Source organism: Taudactylus pleione, unplaced genomic scaffold, assembly GCF_031769625.1.
Source record: "Taudactylus pleione unplaced genomic scaffold, aTauple2 ptg000053l, whole genome shotgun sequence".
In the NCBI taxonomy this organism is placed as follows: domain Eukaryota; kingdom Metazoa; phylum Chordata; class Amphibia; order Anura; family Myobatrachidae; genus Taudactylus; species Taudactylus pleione.
In genome coordinates, this window is record NW_028284455.1 from 42,361,026 (window position 1) to 42,377,878 (window position 16,853).

General features: G+C 41.5%; 1 protein-coding gene across 1 annotated transcript in view; it reads left to right on the forward strand.

Annotated features, from left to right (window-relative positions):
• Positions 1–16,853, forward strand: part of MYRIP (myosin VIIA and Rab interacting protein) — a 337,437-nt gene that overhangs the window by 162,558 nt on the left and 158,026 nt on the right. The window contains exons 6-7 of the mRNA XM_088462678.1: positions 5,526–5,606; positions 6,044–6,187. Of these exons, the coding sequence (XP_088318804.1) occupies positions 5,526–5,606; positions 6,044–6,187 (225 nt within the window). The remainder of the gene's footprint in view (positions 1–5,525; positions 5,607–6,043; positions 6,188–16,853) is intronic.

The window sequence follows — 16,853 nt, forward strand, 5'->3', positions numbered from 1 at the left end:
TGCTTTCAGAGTGCAGTGATAATCAGCATTTGTCATATAAATACCATAGCTGTCAACTGCCCATAATTTCAAGGCAATGCCCAGAATTTGAAACTTTGGATGGAAATTAAGCATGTTTCATAAGTTAATATTTGTTAAAGGTGAATTTGTCAATACAAATATATTTGAATCCTGATGAGGGATGTCATGGAGATGTATAGCCCCTCGGGACACTTTGAATGATCAGAGGTTCCTTTTATTATAAGAAAAATACAAGTGAATGCATAAGAGAGCCTTCTGGCATTCTGTATTAGCATCATTTCATAGCTGAACCCTCTCTCCAGTGAGCTAGGTTTTAATATACTTGCATATCTAATAGACTTCACCTTTCGCCAGTATTTTGTAGACATTCGAACCTGTGCAGTAGCGTACATGATAAGTAATTAGCTTGCACAGCAAAAGCTAAAAATTAACAAATACATCTGATAATTGTTAACAAGCATTTAGACAAAAATACAATAAAACAATCATTTGTTACAGGGCCTGATTCAGCAGTGCACACAAGTGCACTGTTGAACGCAGATTCCCGATTATCGGGAATCTGCACGGACGCAGGACCCATTCTTCAAGTGTGCAGAATGGGTCCTGCTAAGATGCACACAAGCCCTTGAATGCCTCTGCCTGATTGACAGGCATAGGCATTTCAGGGGCGGGACTTTTCCGCCCCTTTTTCCGGGAGTGGCCAGCCTAGGGACTGCGTGGACGTACACAGTCTGCTGGGCTCGCAAGCTGGACAGCCAGAGTAAGCTGAGGCCGGCCGCCCGGCGCCACCCACCATCGCGACCACCGATGGTCGCGATGGTGATCCCAGCCTGTGACCTCCATCGCAGTGCTGGGATCGCAAATGCAGCAGGGTGTGTCATACACCTGCTGCATTTGCCTTATTGCAAGGATCGCAATTGCAAAACTGCCCGTGGGTAGCTTTGCAATTGCAATCCTTGCTCAATCAGGCCCACAGTCTACTACCTACATGTACCTGCGGTATGAAAGGGTATATAGAGAGGAATCGGTATGTAAAGCCGGTAGCTGAATAGCCGCCGGATCAAACACAGACAGCAAAAGACCGATGGTTCCAAATACCGACGGGGTGGTAAGTACCCTAACCCTCTCCTCTCCCTACCCTAACCCTCTCTTAGTGGTGCCTAATCCTAACCTCCCCCCTTAGCGTCTAACTCCCCCCGTTGGTGCCTAAACCTAACCCCCCCCTTCCAGCACCTTAAACCTATCCCTCACCAGGGGTGTGCCCGCGGCTAGTACCTTAGACACCCTGCTTACCTTCTTTCGGTATGCCCGGTGTCAGGATTTCGACGCTTGTCTTTAGTCCCATGTCAGGCTTTTAAGTGTCGGGAGTTCAGCGGCCGGGATTACGGACGCCAGTATCTTGACTACATCCCTATAGAGAAAACGTGACTTTAGAACCAAGGTCAAATAAATACATACAGGAAATCTTTCTGCTACACATTTTACTATTATTTAATTGATTTTGATATTTAGGGGTCTATTCAGTATCACTTAATTTCTACAAAAGCAGGTCAAAATAAACATTCTCACCTGCTTTTGTAGAAATTAAGCTTTGGGGCCATTCATCAAAAAGGTGATGCAGGAGATATCTGCCACTTACCTTTCTCTCTCAATGTGGCCCGCTGACCTCATACACTAGTATGGTGACCTAAATTCATCAAGCTCCGAAAATACTAGATTTTCTGAGCTTGACTGTGGGAGCATTCGCCGCTCCTTATTCATTGAGTATATAACTTGATGTACACAAAATTATGCTGCTTTAGCTTTGTATTGGAAACTGATCTTATTTAATACCTCGCCATATGAGTGAGGTTTAGGAGGCACCTGCACCTCCTACCTCAGAGTTTCACGTTTGTCCATATTAGGACCAATGTTGTTATTTCTTCCATGTTAATTTCTTCATGTATGTTTTCGACTGTTTGGTATAATAATTAGGTTTTTCTTTATTTTAGGAATATAAGATTAAAAGTTACATTTTAACATATTTCCATTTTTAAGAGTGCTCACAAAACATTATTTCTGAATTAATTAAAACTCTAGTGAGCACCACCACTGCCTCAACATGCTCACATCTAACAATAGAATGATATAATAGGAACAGTGGTTTCAGTGTACAGTAATTGATACGGGTCTATTATACCTTGCCTGTGCGACGATATCCCATATCACCCAACCTTGTTGTCACTCACCAAACATATAGAATGACCAGGAATGTACCCGTCACTTAATCATGTATTTTGGGGCAGGACGATGGTGCAGTGATTAGTTTGCTGCCTCACAGCACTGAGGTCCTGGGTTATACTCCCACCAAGGTCCTATATGTGTGGAATTTGTATGTCCTACCCTTGTTTACATTGGTTTCCTCTGGGTACTATGGTTTCCTCCCACACTCCAAAAACATACTGGCAGGTTAATTGGCTTCTGACAAAAATGATAATAATATGAATAATAGTAATCATTTTATTTATGTAGCACTTTTCTCCATCAGGACTCAAAGTCGCTTTACAACAACAGAAACTAAGCACAGGGGTTTAGTACTACAGAAAGATGAAAACAAACTGAAAACAGGCAACATAGAGGTACGATGGACATAATGCAGGTTTGGTGGAGCCATATTGGGTAATAACTTGGGTTATATAACCCACTCATGAAGGATACCAGGCAAGGCTGCCATTTAGGCCACGCTACATAGGTTAGCCTGGGTGGAGTAGTTAAAGCTTAGGAGAGATAACACATAATGGAGAAGTTGCAGCGCACTACATCTAAGAGCAGAGACCTTACATAGCAAGCAAATCCAAGTATTTTTCATCCCACCCACCACCTAGGCAGCCATTCGTAGTGCACTCACCTAGGCATCCATTTTGGGTTCACTACGAAGGTTGCAGTGTGTTGAGATACCATAGAAGGGATAAATACGGGTCACTGAAACATGTGTGGTGTGATATGCACTGTTGAATAGAGCCACAACTTGCTCATCTTGCCCATGGTTTGGAGCCCCCACCCCTCCAATTCGTCCCTACAAAAATATTTTTTCCAGACAAATTAAATAACCCAACCCCTAATTTAAACCCCAGTAAAGTGCTGTTATGTGCTGGGTAATGATGCAGCATGGGCAGGCCATATTACAGTGCACAGTTCAGTCCAAGACCAGGGTCTTCCACTTATATAACCCCCACACTCCCTTCTCTGCAGTAATCAGTGTCACACAATCAGCCATAGACCAAACACAATGGGCTCAATACTATTAGGTGCGAGTTTGCTAATGCGAGTTTGTTTCATGAAACTCGCAGACATACACACCATACTTGCCTTCTTTCCTGAAATGGTCGGTAGGCTCCCGAAAATCAGGTGGCGCTCCCGGCCACCCGGAAGAGTAGGTAAGTCTCCCGGAACCGGCCGCCGCCGGCCCGCAGCACCCCCGTTGCTGCCCACACCCCCTGTGGCTGCCCAAGTGGGCAGTGTGGGAGGGCAATAATGCATTTCGCTCTGAATTGCGTCATCATAGCAACCCCCCAGGTGTACAGTGTCTGGAGTATCGGCTCTGTACAGCGGGGCCACAATGATGCGATTGAGCCACCACACCTCCAGAACCATGCCCCCTGCTGTGATGTGGATGCAGACCTGGCTCCCGGAGGGGGCAGCCAAAAAGTAGGTAAGTCAGGTGCACACCCGAGAAATGTGAGATCCAAATAGGAATTCCAATTTGCGGGTCTCACTGATCTTTTTAGAGAAATTCACTGGGGTGGGGAGTGAGCTGTAACCCCCCTTCCAGTTCAGGCCCCTTTGGTTGTACTCATCTCTGCAACTTAACTACCCCCTTCTGTGAGCTTAGAATCATTATCAATACAATTAACACCAGTCCTATACAATGTGCAAAAGACCAGCAAACTCTGCACAGCCCACAAATACATCAATCATGCCGTCACTGAGCTTAGCTTCTGTGAGAAAACCACGTTGCAGCAGAGTTAAGCCCGCCGTCAGCTGCACCTGAAATGGGTACCTCTTTGCATTGCTAAGAATATGCACTATATCAAGGATTTTGCTAAACAGTATACTCTTAAATTAATAGAAGAGTGAGGTTGAATCGAGTTGTATTGGGTGGTGGGGAAAATTGAATGTAGATTCAGAATCTTTAATAAACTGACTTGTAAAAAACTTTGGAATGCTTCAAATAAAGCAATTGTGAAACCACATTTGGACTGCATAAAGGTGAACCATGGAATAAATCTGTTTTCCATGGCATATGGGACCTGATTCAGACACGCTCGCTAAGGCGCGATCGCTCACTGTGAGCGATTTTCGCCCATCTGTGCATGCGTATAATTCGCAGTGCGCATGCGCAAGCCATTCGTCACGATCTGATTTTGGTTGCTCATCACTATCAGGTCGCTGCTTTGAGTGACAGATAGTGCCGTTTGTGGGTGGTAACAGGGGAAGGTGCTTGTGAACGGGGGAGTGAATGTGCGAACGCAGGATGGTCAGTCCGCCAAAACGCTGTTTAAAAGGCGTGCATAATTAGCAAAGTAGCGTCATTGCACACGTCACCTGCATGTATTTCAGCCCGTACTGATCGCAGTGCTTGAGGCGGGGAAAGGCAACCCCAAGGGCTGCGAGCAGCTCCGATGGCTCATGATAGTCCCGATTAATCATACATTTCCCGGAGATGATGTGTGTTGCGAGTGGCAAGGGGGCGTCCTCAGACACTTGCGAGCGCACTGCTGTAGCTCGCTAACACAAAGTAGCTCGCTAACACAGTTACGCGACGCAGTGCGAGCGCTTAATTTAAATATCCAGCCCCTTTTTGCCAGCGAGCGATCGCATCTTGAGAGCGGGTCTGAATCAGGTCCATGAGCCATTGATTTCTGCTTATCTGTTAATATTCATTGGTGCTAACTGCCTGTATAAGTGTGTGCCTGCATATATTTATGAATTATTGCATGTAATTTTACATTTTGTAATTTTGTTTCCTATTAATTTTATTATTAAAAGTTGTAACATCTTACCTGCTAGTCTAACTATGCTAACGTATAAATTATAATTATTTGTTGTTTGAAGTTATCCTTATTATCCATCTCTGGCTTGCCCTTCACACTAGATTTATTGTAACCCTTATTCTTTCATTTGTAACTACATGCTTTGTTTTATTGGCTATATTGGTCTATATAGGGTATATGGGACTATGTAGGTTTGAGTATTGTTACTGTCCATAACCAAATGTCTTACAGCATATTCTTTAATGCGGAAAAGGCCACTGCTATGTATTCCTTAAATGAAACAGTCCTTTGTTTATATTTGTATTTTAATGTAATTTATTTAGCTGTTAATCATGATAGAAATAGCAGTTGGTATCCAGGAATTGAGTCATGACCTTGTGAAGACCTGCAGAGAGATATGGGTTAATCTATTACTGTGTCCCAGATTTCATAAAGCAGTGACTTACTCAGAAATGTTCTCTTTTCCCGCAGGATAAGCAGAATGAGGCTTGCTATTTACGGGAGCACAAGGAAGAACTGATTGAGGAACTGGCTACAACCATTGTTCAAAAGGTGCCTAAATGCCTCTGCTCATTGCTTTAGAGTCCTAAGACCTGTTTATAGATAGTTCCAGGAATATAAGCTCACATTTTCTTTTTCCTGCTCGGTGACATTTAACTGAGTATTATTAAGACAATAAATAATACTAATATAAAACTAATGAATATGTTGGGCATTTTATCAGTAGCTCTTTTATCAGTACTCATTTTAAGTTTTAATTGTGAGGTTCTTTATTATTCATAATGCAATCACTATGTACTGTTGTCAAAAGCCAGAAACCAATGATTAATGCTGCTCAGGCTATGCTATTTATAAAGAACTGATTAAATATACAAAGGTCATAGTGATTGAATTGTTGCAGAACTTAGATTACTTGTCTACTTTTTGACATGTATTTTAAAATATACATTATGTTGTATTAAACCGTGGTGCCACTTTTACCCATGTAGATTATCAAAAGGAAGAAAAGCAAAGGCGAGCAGGCTGAAGCCGTGTATGAGTGGCAACAGTCTAGCGGCAGTGTCCTGGTTTCACCATCGATATCTGAGAGGAGTATGCTGACTCTTCAGGAACGAGGATCAGATGCACTATGGGTAAGTGACAGCGCATTGTCAGTTCTACACTATCTGCTTGTTTCAAGAAGAAGAATATTGTGATGTGTAGTCTTATTGGCCAAGCAAGAGTTTCAGTAATGATGTATCTTTTGACTCACCATGTTGTCATTGTAGCTTTAATATATAAAGCTACAATGACAGCTTTATCCCTGCCTTGTCTCCCTTACCGGCCGGTCCCAATGGGCATGTGCGGGATCTTGCAAGCATCACATGATCTCGTGTTCAGCCCCCAGAGCCAGCAGCCACCGCAACGGGGTCAGTGCTGTACCTGCTGTGGTGGTAGAGGAAGGACAGCTGCTGCTGTCGATATTGATAACTGCAGCAGTCAGTACCACTGACCGTTCATACAGTATATTTCCCAGCACATCGGCACTGCTGTCTTAGCGCCCTTGTCACTTACCACAGAACCCCACTTTAATACATTGGGGAGAAGCGGTATCAGCACACATAATGTGCACTGATACCACTCCTGCCCCATATTGCCGGTTAATACATCTACCTCACTATTTTTATTCATTTCTATGCTGTTTTATTACGTTTCTGGGCCATTTATTGAGGGGCTGCTGCATTTTCCAGCAGTGGAAGTATAGTATAACCTTGCACAGATTTTCAAGGGCAGCTTTAGTGGTCGATTTTTTCTTTGACTCATATCATTCACTTATCATCAGTCACTCATTTTAAAGGTGAATTCCATTTATTTTATAGCAAGAGTTGGGAGTTTTATATGCTTCCTTCCAGCTTCAAATTATCAGAGGTATAGCTGACAAAGTAGGAGCAAATGAGAATCAATAATCCCGTGGATATTCTCAATTTAGCATGTTTGTTGTTAGAGCTTCAGTACTTTCCTCTGGGTCTTAACCATTATGGTCAACCTAGGTTTCTTTCTTTTTCAAGAACACTGTTACCTTTTGAGCTATGAGCAACCCTGAAATCTGTCTGTACTTCTAGAACATGTAAACATTGCCCCCAATGGAATGTTGATTTAAAACTGAAACATGAGACCCATGCAGCGCACAGCATCTTGGGACTTTATTTGTTGCAAATAGGAGGGGAGAAAAGGGGAATGAGAGAATCCTAAGCACTAGGCACAAAAGGTAACATTATACACTGTATATACTTTAGAATGTAAGCTCTTACGTGCAGGGCCTCTACCCTCTTGTGCTTCTCCTTACTTTCACCTACTTCTTACCACCCACCAGGGCACCTAACACTTGGTTGCTTATGCTCTGTTGCATTCTATGTGTTATGGTCACTAATGTAGCAATATATATTATCCATGTCCTTGTCCTATTTTGTACTGTAAGTCAGTTGTCAAATTATTTCTTTATGTACTTTGTAAGGAGCTGCAGAACACTTGTGGCACCATATAAATAAAGGCTAATAATAATAATATATTGTTCATACTGTATGTTATATCCACAGCTAGATTATGTACAGCTATCAGACAATGGGCAAAAAGGGATGTAGTCAGCATCCCGGCATGCGGGATGCCGACGGTCGAAATACCAGCTCCGGAATCCCGACAGCATCGGGATCCCGGCACCAGAATCCCGACCCCCTGCATCCTGAAGGTATGTATCAGGGGTTAGGGGGCGGGTTAGGCTTAGGCACCCGGCAGGGGGAGCTTAGGGTTAGGCACTAAGGAGGGAATGTTAGGGTTAGGCACATATGAGGGGGAGGTTAGGGTTAGGCACTAAGGAGGGAGGGTTAGGCACATGTGAGGGGGAGGTTAGGGTTAGGCACTAAGGAGGGAGAGTTAGGCAAGGGCGAGGGGGAGGTTAGGGTTAGGCACCGGTGAGGGAGAGGTTAGGGTTAGGCACTAAGACAGAAGGTTAGGGTTAGGCATCGGGGAGGGAGGGGTAGGGGTAAGAGTTAGCCTTACCTTAAGGGTCTCGGGATTCTGATTGTTGGGATGCCGCTGTCAGTATTCTGACCAGCGGCCTCCCGACTTCTGGGATCCCATACCCAACCTGGCAAAAGGGATACAGATTGTGGAGGTGCACCCCTGACATTTAATAATGTAAACAGCGGGGAAGAAAAAAGTACTCCCAGTTCTAGGGACACTTAACCTATATCTTTAAAAACATAACTTTTATTAGTTCCACATTAAAAAAATTAATACAAGTAAACAAATAGACCCACATATACTGTACATGTACAAATTAAAACCAAAGGAAATAAATTGATCCAATTATAAATCTAAATAGATGATATAACAAAGTATAAATGAAAATATCTCAATTAAATCTTGTGAGAGAAAAAAACTATGTATATGTTTTGGCAGTCACAGTAACCTAATTAGTAAATGTTACTCACACATAGTTGATTCAGAAGTGAATATCATAATACAATAAATCTCTAATCTCCAGTTTCTGGGTGGTATTATAAATATAACACAAGGGACAAAGGGCCCGATTCAGACCTGCTCGCTAGGAAGCGTTCACTCGTAGCTGGCGATGTTTCACAATGTGTGCATGCGTATGCAGTGTGCGTGCGTGAACCAGTTTGAGCGATCGGGAAGCGTTCGTTCACTGCACATAGACTGCCCAGCTAAGTGAGTGACTGGAGAAGCCGTTTGTAGATGGTGACAGGGTGTGGTCTTTGAAAACGGAGTGGTGGTGCGAATGCTTGCGTGCCTGAGCGTCTCAACGCCGTTGCAGAGGCGTGCATACTTAAAACGCAGCGTCATAGTACACGTCACCTGGCTGGATATTACACTGAAGTGCTCGCAGTGCTTGCGGTAGGGTATGGTCAACCACAAGCGCTGCATTCACTTCTGATTGTACCGATGGTTGCATACACTTCCTGGAGATGACGTGCACAAGTGGGCGTCTTAAGACAGGCTGGTGGGCGTCTGCATACACAGAGCGATCGCACGCCAAGCTATAGTGGGCATGCTTATGCTTTGCTGTTTGATCGCCTGCCTTGCTGTCACTTAGCCGAATTTCCGTACGCATCTAGTGAGCGGGTCTGAATCGAACCCAAAGCAATATATGTTTCTTGAAGGAAACACTGCACAGTACTATCTAAAATTGTATATTGGGGTTAGCAATGTCCATTAGTGTTTCAAAAACATCTTTAAATTACATAGCCTTGTCTTTGTAGTACAGTGGTTCTCAAACTCGGTCCTCAGGACCCCACACTGGTCACGTTTTCCAGGTCACCCAGCAGGTCCACAGGTGTATTCATTATTGTCTGACACATTTTAAAAGATCCACAGGTGAAGCTAATTATCTTACTTGTGATTCTGTGAGGAGACCTGGAAAACATGCACTGTTTGGGATCCTGAGGACCGAGTTTGAGAACCTGTGTTGTAGTGTATCAACCAAACTTGGCAAAATAAAAAATAATAAAAGACCTTAAAGAGAGGAAAAGAAGGAATCCTTTGTAGGGTCACTCTTTTTGAAAATTAAGTTGAAAATATTTAAGTTTGAAATATGTTTAAACTTTTAATATGCTATATTTAAAATCACAAAAAAAGACTCTCCCTGCATCACTTTATGCACACAAGAAAAATTGTTTTTAAAATTGTATTATTATTTTAATAAAATTTCACAAAATTACGGCAATTACTTTAAAAGTTCTTAGAAAAATTTTGGTGCCAATAGCGAGTGAAACACCCAGTATATAGCAGTGATGTGCGGTGAGTTCAATGGCTGGGGAGGCACACATGGAGTTGGGTCTGAGTGCTGGGAGCCTGTCTCAACCGCTACTCACTGTAACTCTCCCCTCACTACACTAAGCTTCGGTGTCCATTGATTCTCGTATTGTACCTGCATCACTGTGTCTTCTCGTGCTGCGGCTGACTGAGCTCTGATCTCTAAACACTGCAGTTAACTTCCTGATCACATGGCACATCCAAGGTGCCCATCAGTGCTCACAGCACACCCTCGATACTCAGAGGTCTGCCTCTATTAGCTCTCTTTCTGTGCAGCTTATTGCCCATGTTGTGACCCTGCCCCAGCTCTACAAGCAGTGTCTGACTATAGAGAAGCGAGGCTGAGCTGTTGCTGCCTCATCTCTCGTCTCCCTGCAGTCCCAGGGAGCTCCACAAAGCTGGTGAGTGTTAACAATAAAAATGATTACAATAAATAAAGAAGATGCTTATAAGATATACAGTAAATATGACCCTTAATTCCCTCATTAGTATCCACTAAGAAAATGTTCCTCTGAGTGTATACTTAATTATGTAAATTAGTCGACTTAAAGCATATTCTAATCATATTATAATATATAATGATCTTAAAAAACCATAAATCACTGTACACATACGTTGAATAAATCCATATAGGTGTATTTAATAGAAATTAGTATAAAAATCACTGCTGTCTGATCAGTTCAGATAAGAGGAGAACGAGGACCTGCTCCTTGGAACTGTGCCAATAGCGCAGTACGGGAGTTGACCTCGGCACCACACACCCGGCACGAGATAGAAAAGCATACACTGTGACGGGAGCTCGGGGACACTGGTTTAATACGGTGCTCCTAGAAACAGATTTCCCACTATTAGGATCCGTAAGAGAAATTGACTTGATTAATTTTAAAGGACCAACAGGACTGAGGAAAAGATTTTCTCTTCTTAATTAAGAATTAACTGGGACACTACATAATTTATTTCACCCTGTAAGTTACACCCCCTTACCCTATGTGTCCACCAGAGCCATAGCTTGGCATTTTGGTGCCCTGTGCCAGAAAGAGCATTGGTGCTCCACCCCCCCTATATTTTAAACAAGGATAGTGCGCGGCGAAGGTGTGCTCCAAAATGAAATGGGGGCGTGGCGTCACAAAAGTGCCAATTCACATTACACCGCACATTAGTATGCGTTGTTGACATTACACCACACAGTAGTACTCCAAACCCCTTAATATTCATTATGCTACGCAGTAGTGCCCTTTATATATGTTATACCACCCAACCACAGCCCATACTGCCCCCACTCACAGCTAACTGCCCCCAATCACAGCCCACACTGCTCCCCCTCCCAGCTTACTGCCCTCCTCATACAGCCCCCACTCATAGCAGTCCCCAATCACTGCTCCCACTCACACTGCACCCATCAAAGCTTACTGTCCTCCTGACACTGCCCCCACTCATAGTTCAATGCCCCCCGCTCACCACTCGCACTGTCCCCTTTAACAACTCCTGACTGCACACCCCCTCACCTGCCCCCCCTACAGATGACAGTGCCCAAATCCCCTCTCCCCTCTTACCCACGCACTGCTCCCCCTATACCTCTAGCACACTAACCTGCAAACTTTGTTGCTGTCTCCTTTCCTGCTGGAACCCTGGTTGGGCTGACAGCGGCGCTGGCTGGCAACTAAGCACTGCAGGACAGTTGACATCCCCGGCGATCCTCCTCCTGGTCAGCTTGCTGGAAGTCGCTTGGCTTGCAGTTAATAATGGCTCCTCATCTCTGTCCTCACTTACCTCACCCCCTTCTTCGTCACAGCCAGCCCAGCGTGACAACTACACTTGTTGTGGGGGCTGCAGCTGCTGACCATGGTGAGTGGGTCCGGCTGAGTCATTGGCTGCACCACCTTCCCTGTGGCTGTCCCCTCCCTTCTTTCTCTCAGCTAGCGCGGCCGTCGGCCAGTATCAGAGGAGGCACTGGGAACATTGTGGTGGCGGGCAGCCGGTTCCGCCCTCAGGGCTGCTCCACTCTGTGTGATGGCACCCACCGCACCACCCTAGCTACGTCCCTGGTGTCCACCTTTCCCATGTCTTGTTGATCCTATTTTATTTTGATTTTTAAAAAAAAACATTTTATTGGTGTCTTGAAAAGAAGAAAAATACAAGAATATAGCATATAAAACATATGTTATAACAAAGATACAATTTTTTCCATATTTCTGTCAAAATATATATATATATATATATATATATATATATATATATCATAAGATTATACAATTATTATTAAAGATTATTACAAGATTATACAAAATAACCAAATATTGAAATAACAAAATAATAAAAGTAAAATATAAGACTGGGGTGGAAGGGGGGGAGGGAAGATGAGGGGGGGTATAGAGTTCCCGATTAGTCACAGTTTACCAAACAAGTTATCAACTAGACGAGAGTCCATCATTCTTATTATTAATTGTAGTCACCTATTGAGATACCACGTAGTCAACTCAAATACCTTACACATCTTTTGTATCACATCTGTCGAGATAGCAGGAAAATATGGTTCCCATTTATTCTAGAAATGTCTCACTACATTTTCGATGTCAAATAAGGCATTTCTTCTATCTATATATATCTGATCTAATAGTGCCGACTGTATTTCTCTTACAGATGGGACAGATTTTGTGATCCATTTATTGAGAATAACTTGTTTTGCTAGGGTAATTATCAAAGTTAACAATGGAATCAGATGTGATATATTGCCATGCGTAGACCATACTGTAAAGTGGGCAAATAAGAAAGCCGGCGGTGAAAATTGTAAATGTAATTGAAAAGTATGGTTAATAAAATATAATACTTTATACCATAATTTTTTTATTTTTGGACAGTGCAAAAAAACATGTGAAGGATGCTTGTTCATCTGAGCATTTGGGGCAACATCCGTCATCCTCTGGAACCATGTATTTTCTACAATTTGGAGCAATATAAGCTCTATGGATTGTTTTATAGTGAATTTCCTGTAATTTAGCTGAAGCTAAAGTTTTTTAAGTTTTACTGGTGTTGGAGATTATTGTTGGGAAATCAGAAATGTTTTCCATCACGCTTTCCCATTTATTTTGAATCTTAAACCATAGTTTATGAGGATCATTAGGTAGCAGGTCAGTGTATAAATACTTAATATGGTATGTTATTATATTGATCTGACGGAGGAGGGAGTCTAAGCAATTCGGTACTATTGTTTTAGTTTGAGATACTGGTGATAGGGAAGTTTTTGAATGAATATAATGCATTACCTGGAGGTACATAAAGAAAAGTGATTGTGGTATTGAATATGTTGTACATAATTGCTGGAATGTCAAAATTACTCCAATCAGTCAAACACATCGCAAATAGCTTTAATCCCTTTCATTTTCCAATTAAGGAACCATGCATTTTGGATAGAGGGCAAGAAAACAGGATTGCCCCAAATAGGGGTTTATTTAGATTTAGTAAAATCGAGGAAAGTTTCCTGTGTATAGATTTCCATACATAATAAGTATCACGGAATAGGATATGCTTATATAAGTGTGGTTGGATAGCTGATTTCTGGAGATGTAATAGTGCTGCTGGAGCATAAGGGTGGAATATAATTTCTTCTAAGTTTCTATTAGTGTAAATGCTACGTGACAAGAACCAGTCTGCAATGTAGCGGAAAAGGGTTGCCTGTGAGAATGATTGGATATCTCGAAGCGCTAAGCCTCCATTGCTCTTTGGTTGGATAAGTCGTATTCTAGGAATTTTAGGTTTTTTACCTTGCCATATAAATTTTATAATGGCCGTAGTGCAAATTTTAATGTCTTTTTGAGTCAATGTTATTGGAAGCATTTGCATAAGATATGTCAGTTTTGGAAACAAAACACTTTTAATTAATGCAATTCTGCCAAAAAGTGACAAAGGTAGGTGGAGCCAGTTATCCATTTGAGTTTTTATGGATTTGATTATAGGTGTAAAGTTTTTGGAGTATAGTTTACACAATGATGTTGGTATCTGTATACCTAAGTACTTCAAAGAGTTGCTGTTACATTGCAATTTACATGAGGATACTATCTGTTTGTTACTCTCTATCGCTTTGTTATTGGCAAAAAGTAAGACTTCTGATTTTTGGATATTGATTCTGTAACCTGAGAAAGAACCAAAGTGTAAGATGGTATCTAGTATTGCAGGAATGGATCTAGTATTGCGGGAATGGATCTATCTGGTTTTGAAACGAACAACATCTATCATCAGTGAACAATGTAATTTTCAGTTCCAGAGTCCCTATTTGAATCCCTGAGTATATAGTGTTATTATGTAATTTGATTGCTAGTGGTTCCAGGGCAATTGCGAAAAGCAAGGATGAGAGGGGGCATCCTTGCCTGGTTCCTCTTTGTATTGTAAATGGTGTTGATAAATATCCATTAGATAGAATTTTTGAGGTTGGGTTAGTGTATATAATTTTAATTATGTCTATATATGCTGTAGTAAAGCCAAATTTATGCAGGGTTTCATGGAGGTGATCCCAGATCACCAAATCGAAAGCCTTTTCGGCGTCTAGTGATAAAATTAGACCTGGATTACCTCCACTTCTTCCCTCCTCATGAGCCAGGATCGCCAGGACCTTTCGGATATTGGTGACAGAATGTCTGCCCTAGATAAAGCCCGTCTGATCTGGGTGGGTCAGTGATGGTAATATTGTTTTCAATCTCTCTTCTAGTAGTTTGGTAAACAATTTACAATCAGTGTTGAGCAGAGATATGGGTCTATAAGAGGCTGGGGATGTTAATTCTCTGCCTGGTTTGGGTAAAACTTTTATAAGTGCCGAATTGAAATGTAATGGAATAGATTTCAATTTCAAAATTGAGTTAAAGAATTCTAACAGAAAGGGAAGAATTTTGGGTTTTAAAATTTGAAAAAATTCTCCCGTGAGACCATCAGGTCCTAGCGCTTTTAGAGGTTTTAAATTTTTAATTGCCATGTCTAGTTCTTCTAGTGTAAATGGGTTCAGTAACGAATCCATCTGCACATCTGATATCTGAGGGAACCATAAATCACTCCAAAATTGAGTTTGTTTAAATGCATCTGCCGATTCTTGGGAGTATAGTTTTTCATAAAATGTTTTCAAGATTTCCGTTATTTCTGTTCCAGAGTATTGCAAGGTATCACAGTCTTCTTTTAATGATTTGATACCACTTGTCCCGTTCCTTTCAGTAAATTAGAGAGGAGGCACCCCGATTTATTGCCATGCTTATGGAATATAAATTTATTGTAATGGAGTGATCTGTCACTTATTTGTGATAATATACTATCATAATGTCATTTTTTATTTTTGTAGTTTTGGATATTAATGGGTATTGGGGACCCTTTCATTATGTGATATGCTTCGGAGACTTCTTTTTGGGTATTCATTAGATATTTTGTAAGATCTTTTTTATAACATGAGGAGTATGATATGATTTTTCCACGTAGTGTAGCCTTTGCTGCTTGCCATAATAAAATAGGTTCCGTTTGCTGTGGTGTATTATTGAGGATATAAGTATCCCATTCTTTGTAGCATGCCTTTACATTTTTGTGAATGTTCTAGTGATGTAGGGAATCTCCATTGTTTATGAGAGCCCACATTGGATGCCATAAGGAGTTTAACCCAGATAGGTGCGTGATCTGATACAACTATAGGGTCAATTCCCACATCTTGAACGTCTAATAAGAGAGAGTTAGACAATAACCAGTAATCGATTCTAGTAAAAGTTGTGTGGGGGTGACAAAAAAAGGTGAATTCTTTTGTAGTGGGATTATGTAAACGCCATATATCTGTGAGTTTTAATTGTTGACTATTATATGTTATTCCAAATCTTGGGCTAGGTGGGACCCGTGTGCTTGTGGATTGGCGATCAAAATTATTAGAAGCTATTATATTGAAATCACCTCCCAGAAGAACTTGTGCTTCCACATGAGGGTAGAGTTTATTGATTAACCTTATGAAAAAGGACTTGTTGTAGCAATTGGGAGCATATACATTGGCTATTATAAAACTCTTTGTATCAATTTTTACATCTATAATAACATATGTTCCATATTGATCTTTTGTAGTATTGTAGATCTCAGTGACTAGAGATTTCCTCGCAACGATGGCAACAACTCCTCTGGATTTAGAAGTGTATGCTGAGTATGCTAGCACTTTATGTCGTAGCATATTCAGTTTAATATGTTCCGTGTATTTTAGATGTGTTTCTTGTAGTAGTGTTACAGCTGCATGTGATTTGTTGAGATATGTAAGAATCCTTTTTCGTTTAATGGGGGTATGTATACCCTTGACATTCCATGAGTATATTTTTAGGTCTTTCATATTATGGATTTACTGTGCGACAATTAGTATAGATATGAATAAACAGCTCATCAAGATCAGGGATGGGGGTAGGATTGGTAAGGGGCAGAGCCGGATTTAGACCTCATGGGGCCCTAGGCAAGATACCAGTTTGGGGCCCCCTCCCCCAAACAATTCATTTTTTTTTACTATAACAAGTTATTCCACAGAAGACAAGTAGAGAAATACCAAGTAGTCAATATATATTGTCCACCTCAGAGAAAAAAAAATATATACACAATGTCCGCTACAGAAAAAAAAAATACACACTACGTCCGTCACAGAAAAAAATATACACACTACGTCCGTCACAGGAAAAAAATATACACACTACATCCGCCACAGGAAAAAAATATGCACACTGCGTCCACCACAGGAAAAAAATATACACACTGCATCCGCCACAGGAAAAAAATATACACACTACGTCCACCACAGGAAAAAGATATACACACTACGTCCGCCCAGAAACAGACAAATCTCTGGTGCACAACTCCAAATTATTGATAATATATAAATGCAATAACATTTTGCATTCAATAGAGGTTTTTAGCATAATCATGGCCAAGGTTATGGGCCTACCCACCATATCCAGGTAACCTCTCTAGGGTAGGTCCCTAACATACTAGGGTTCAAAT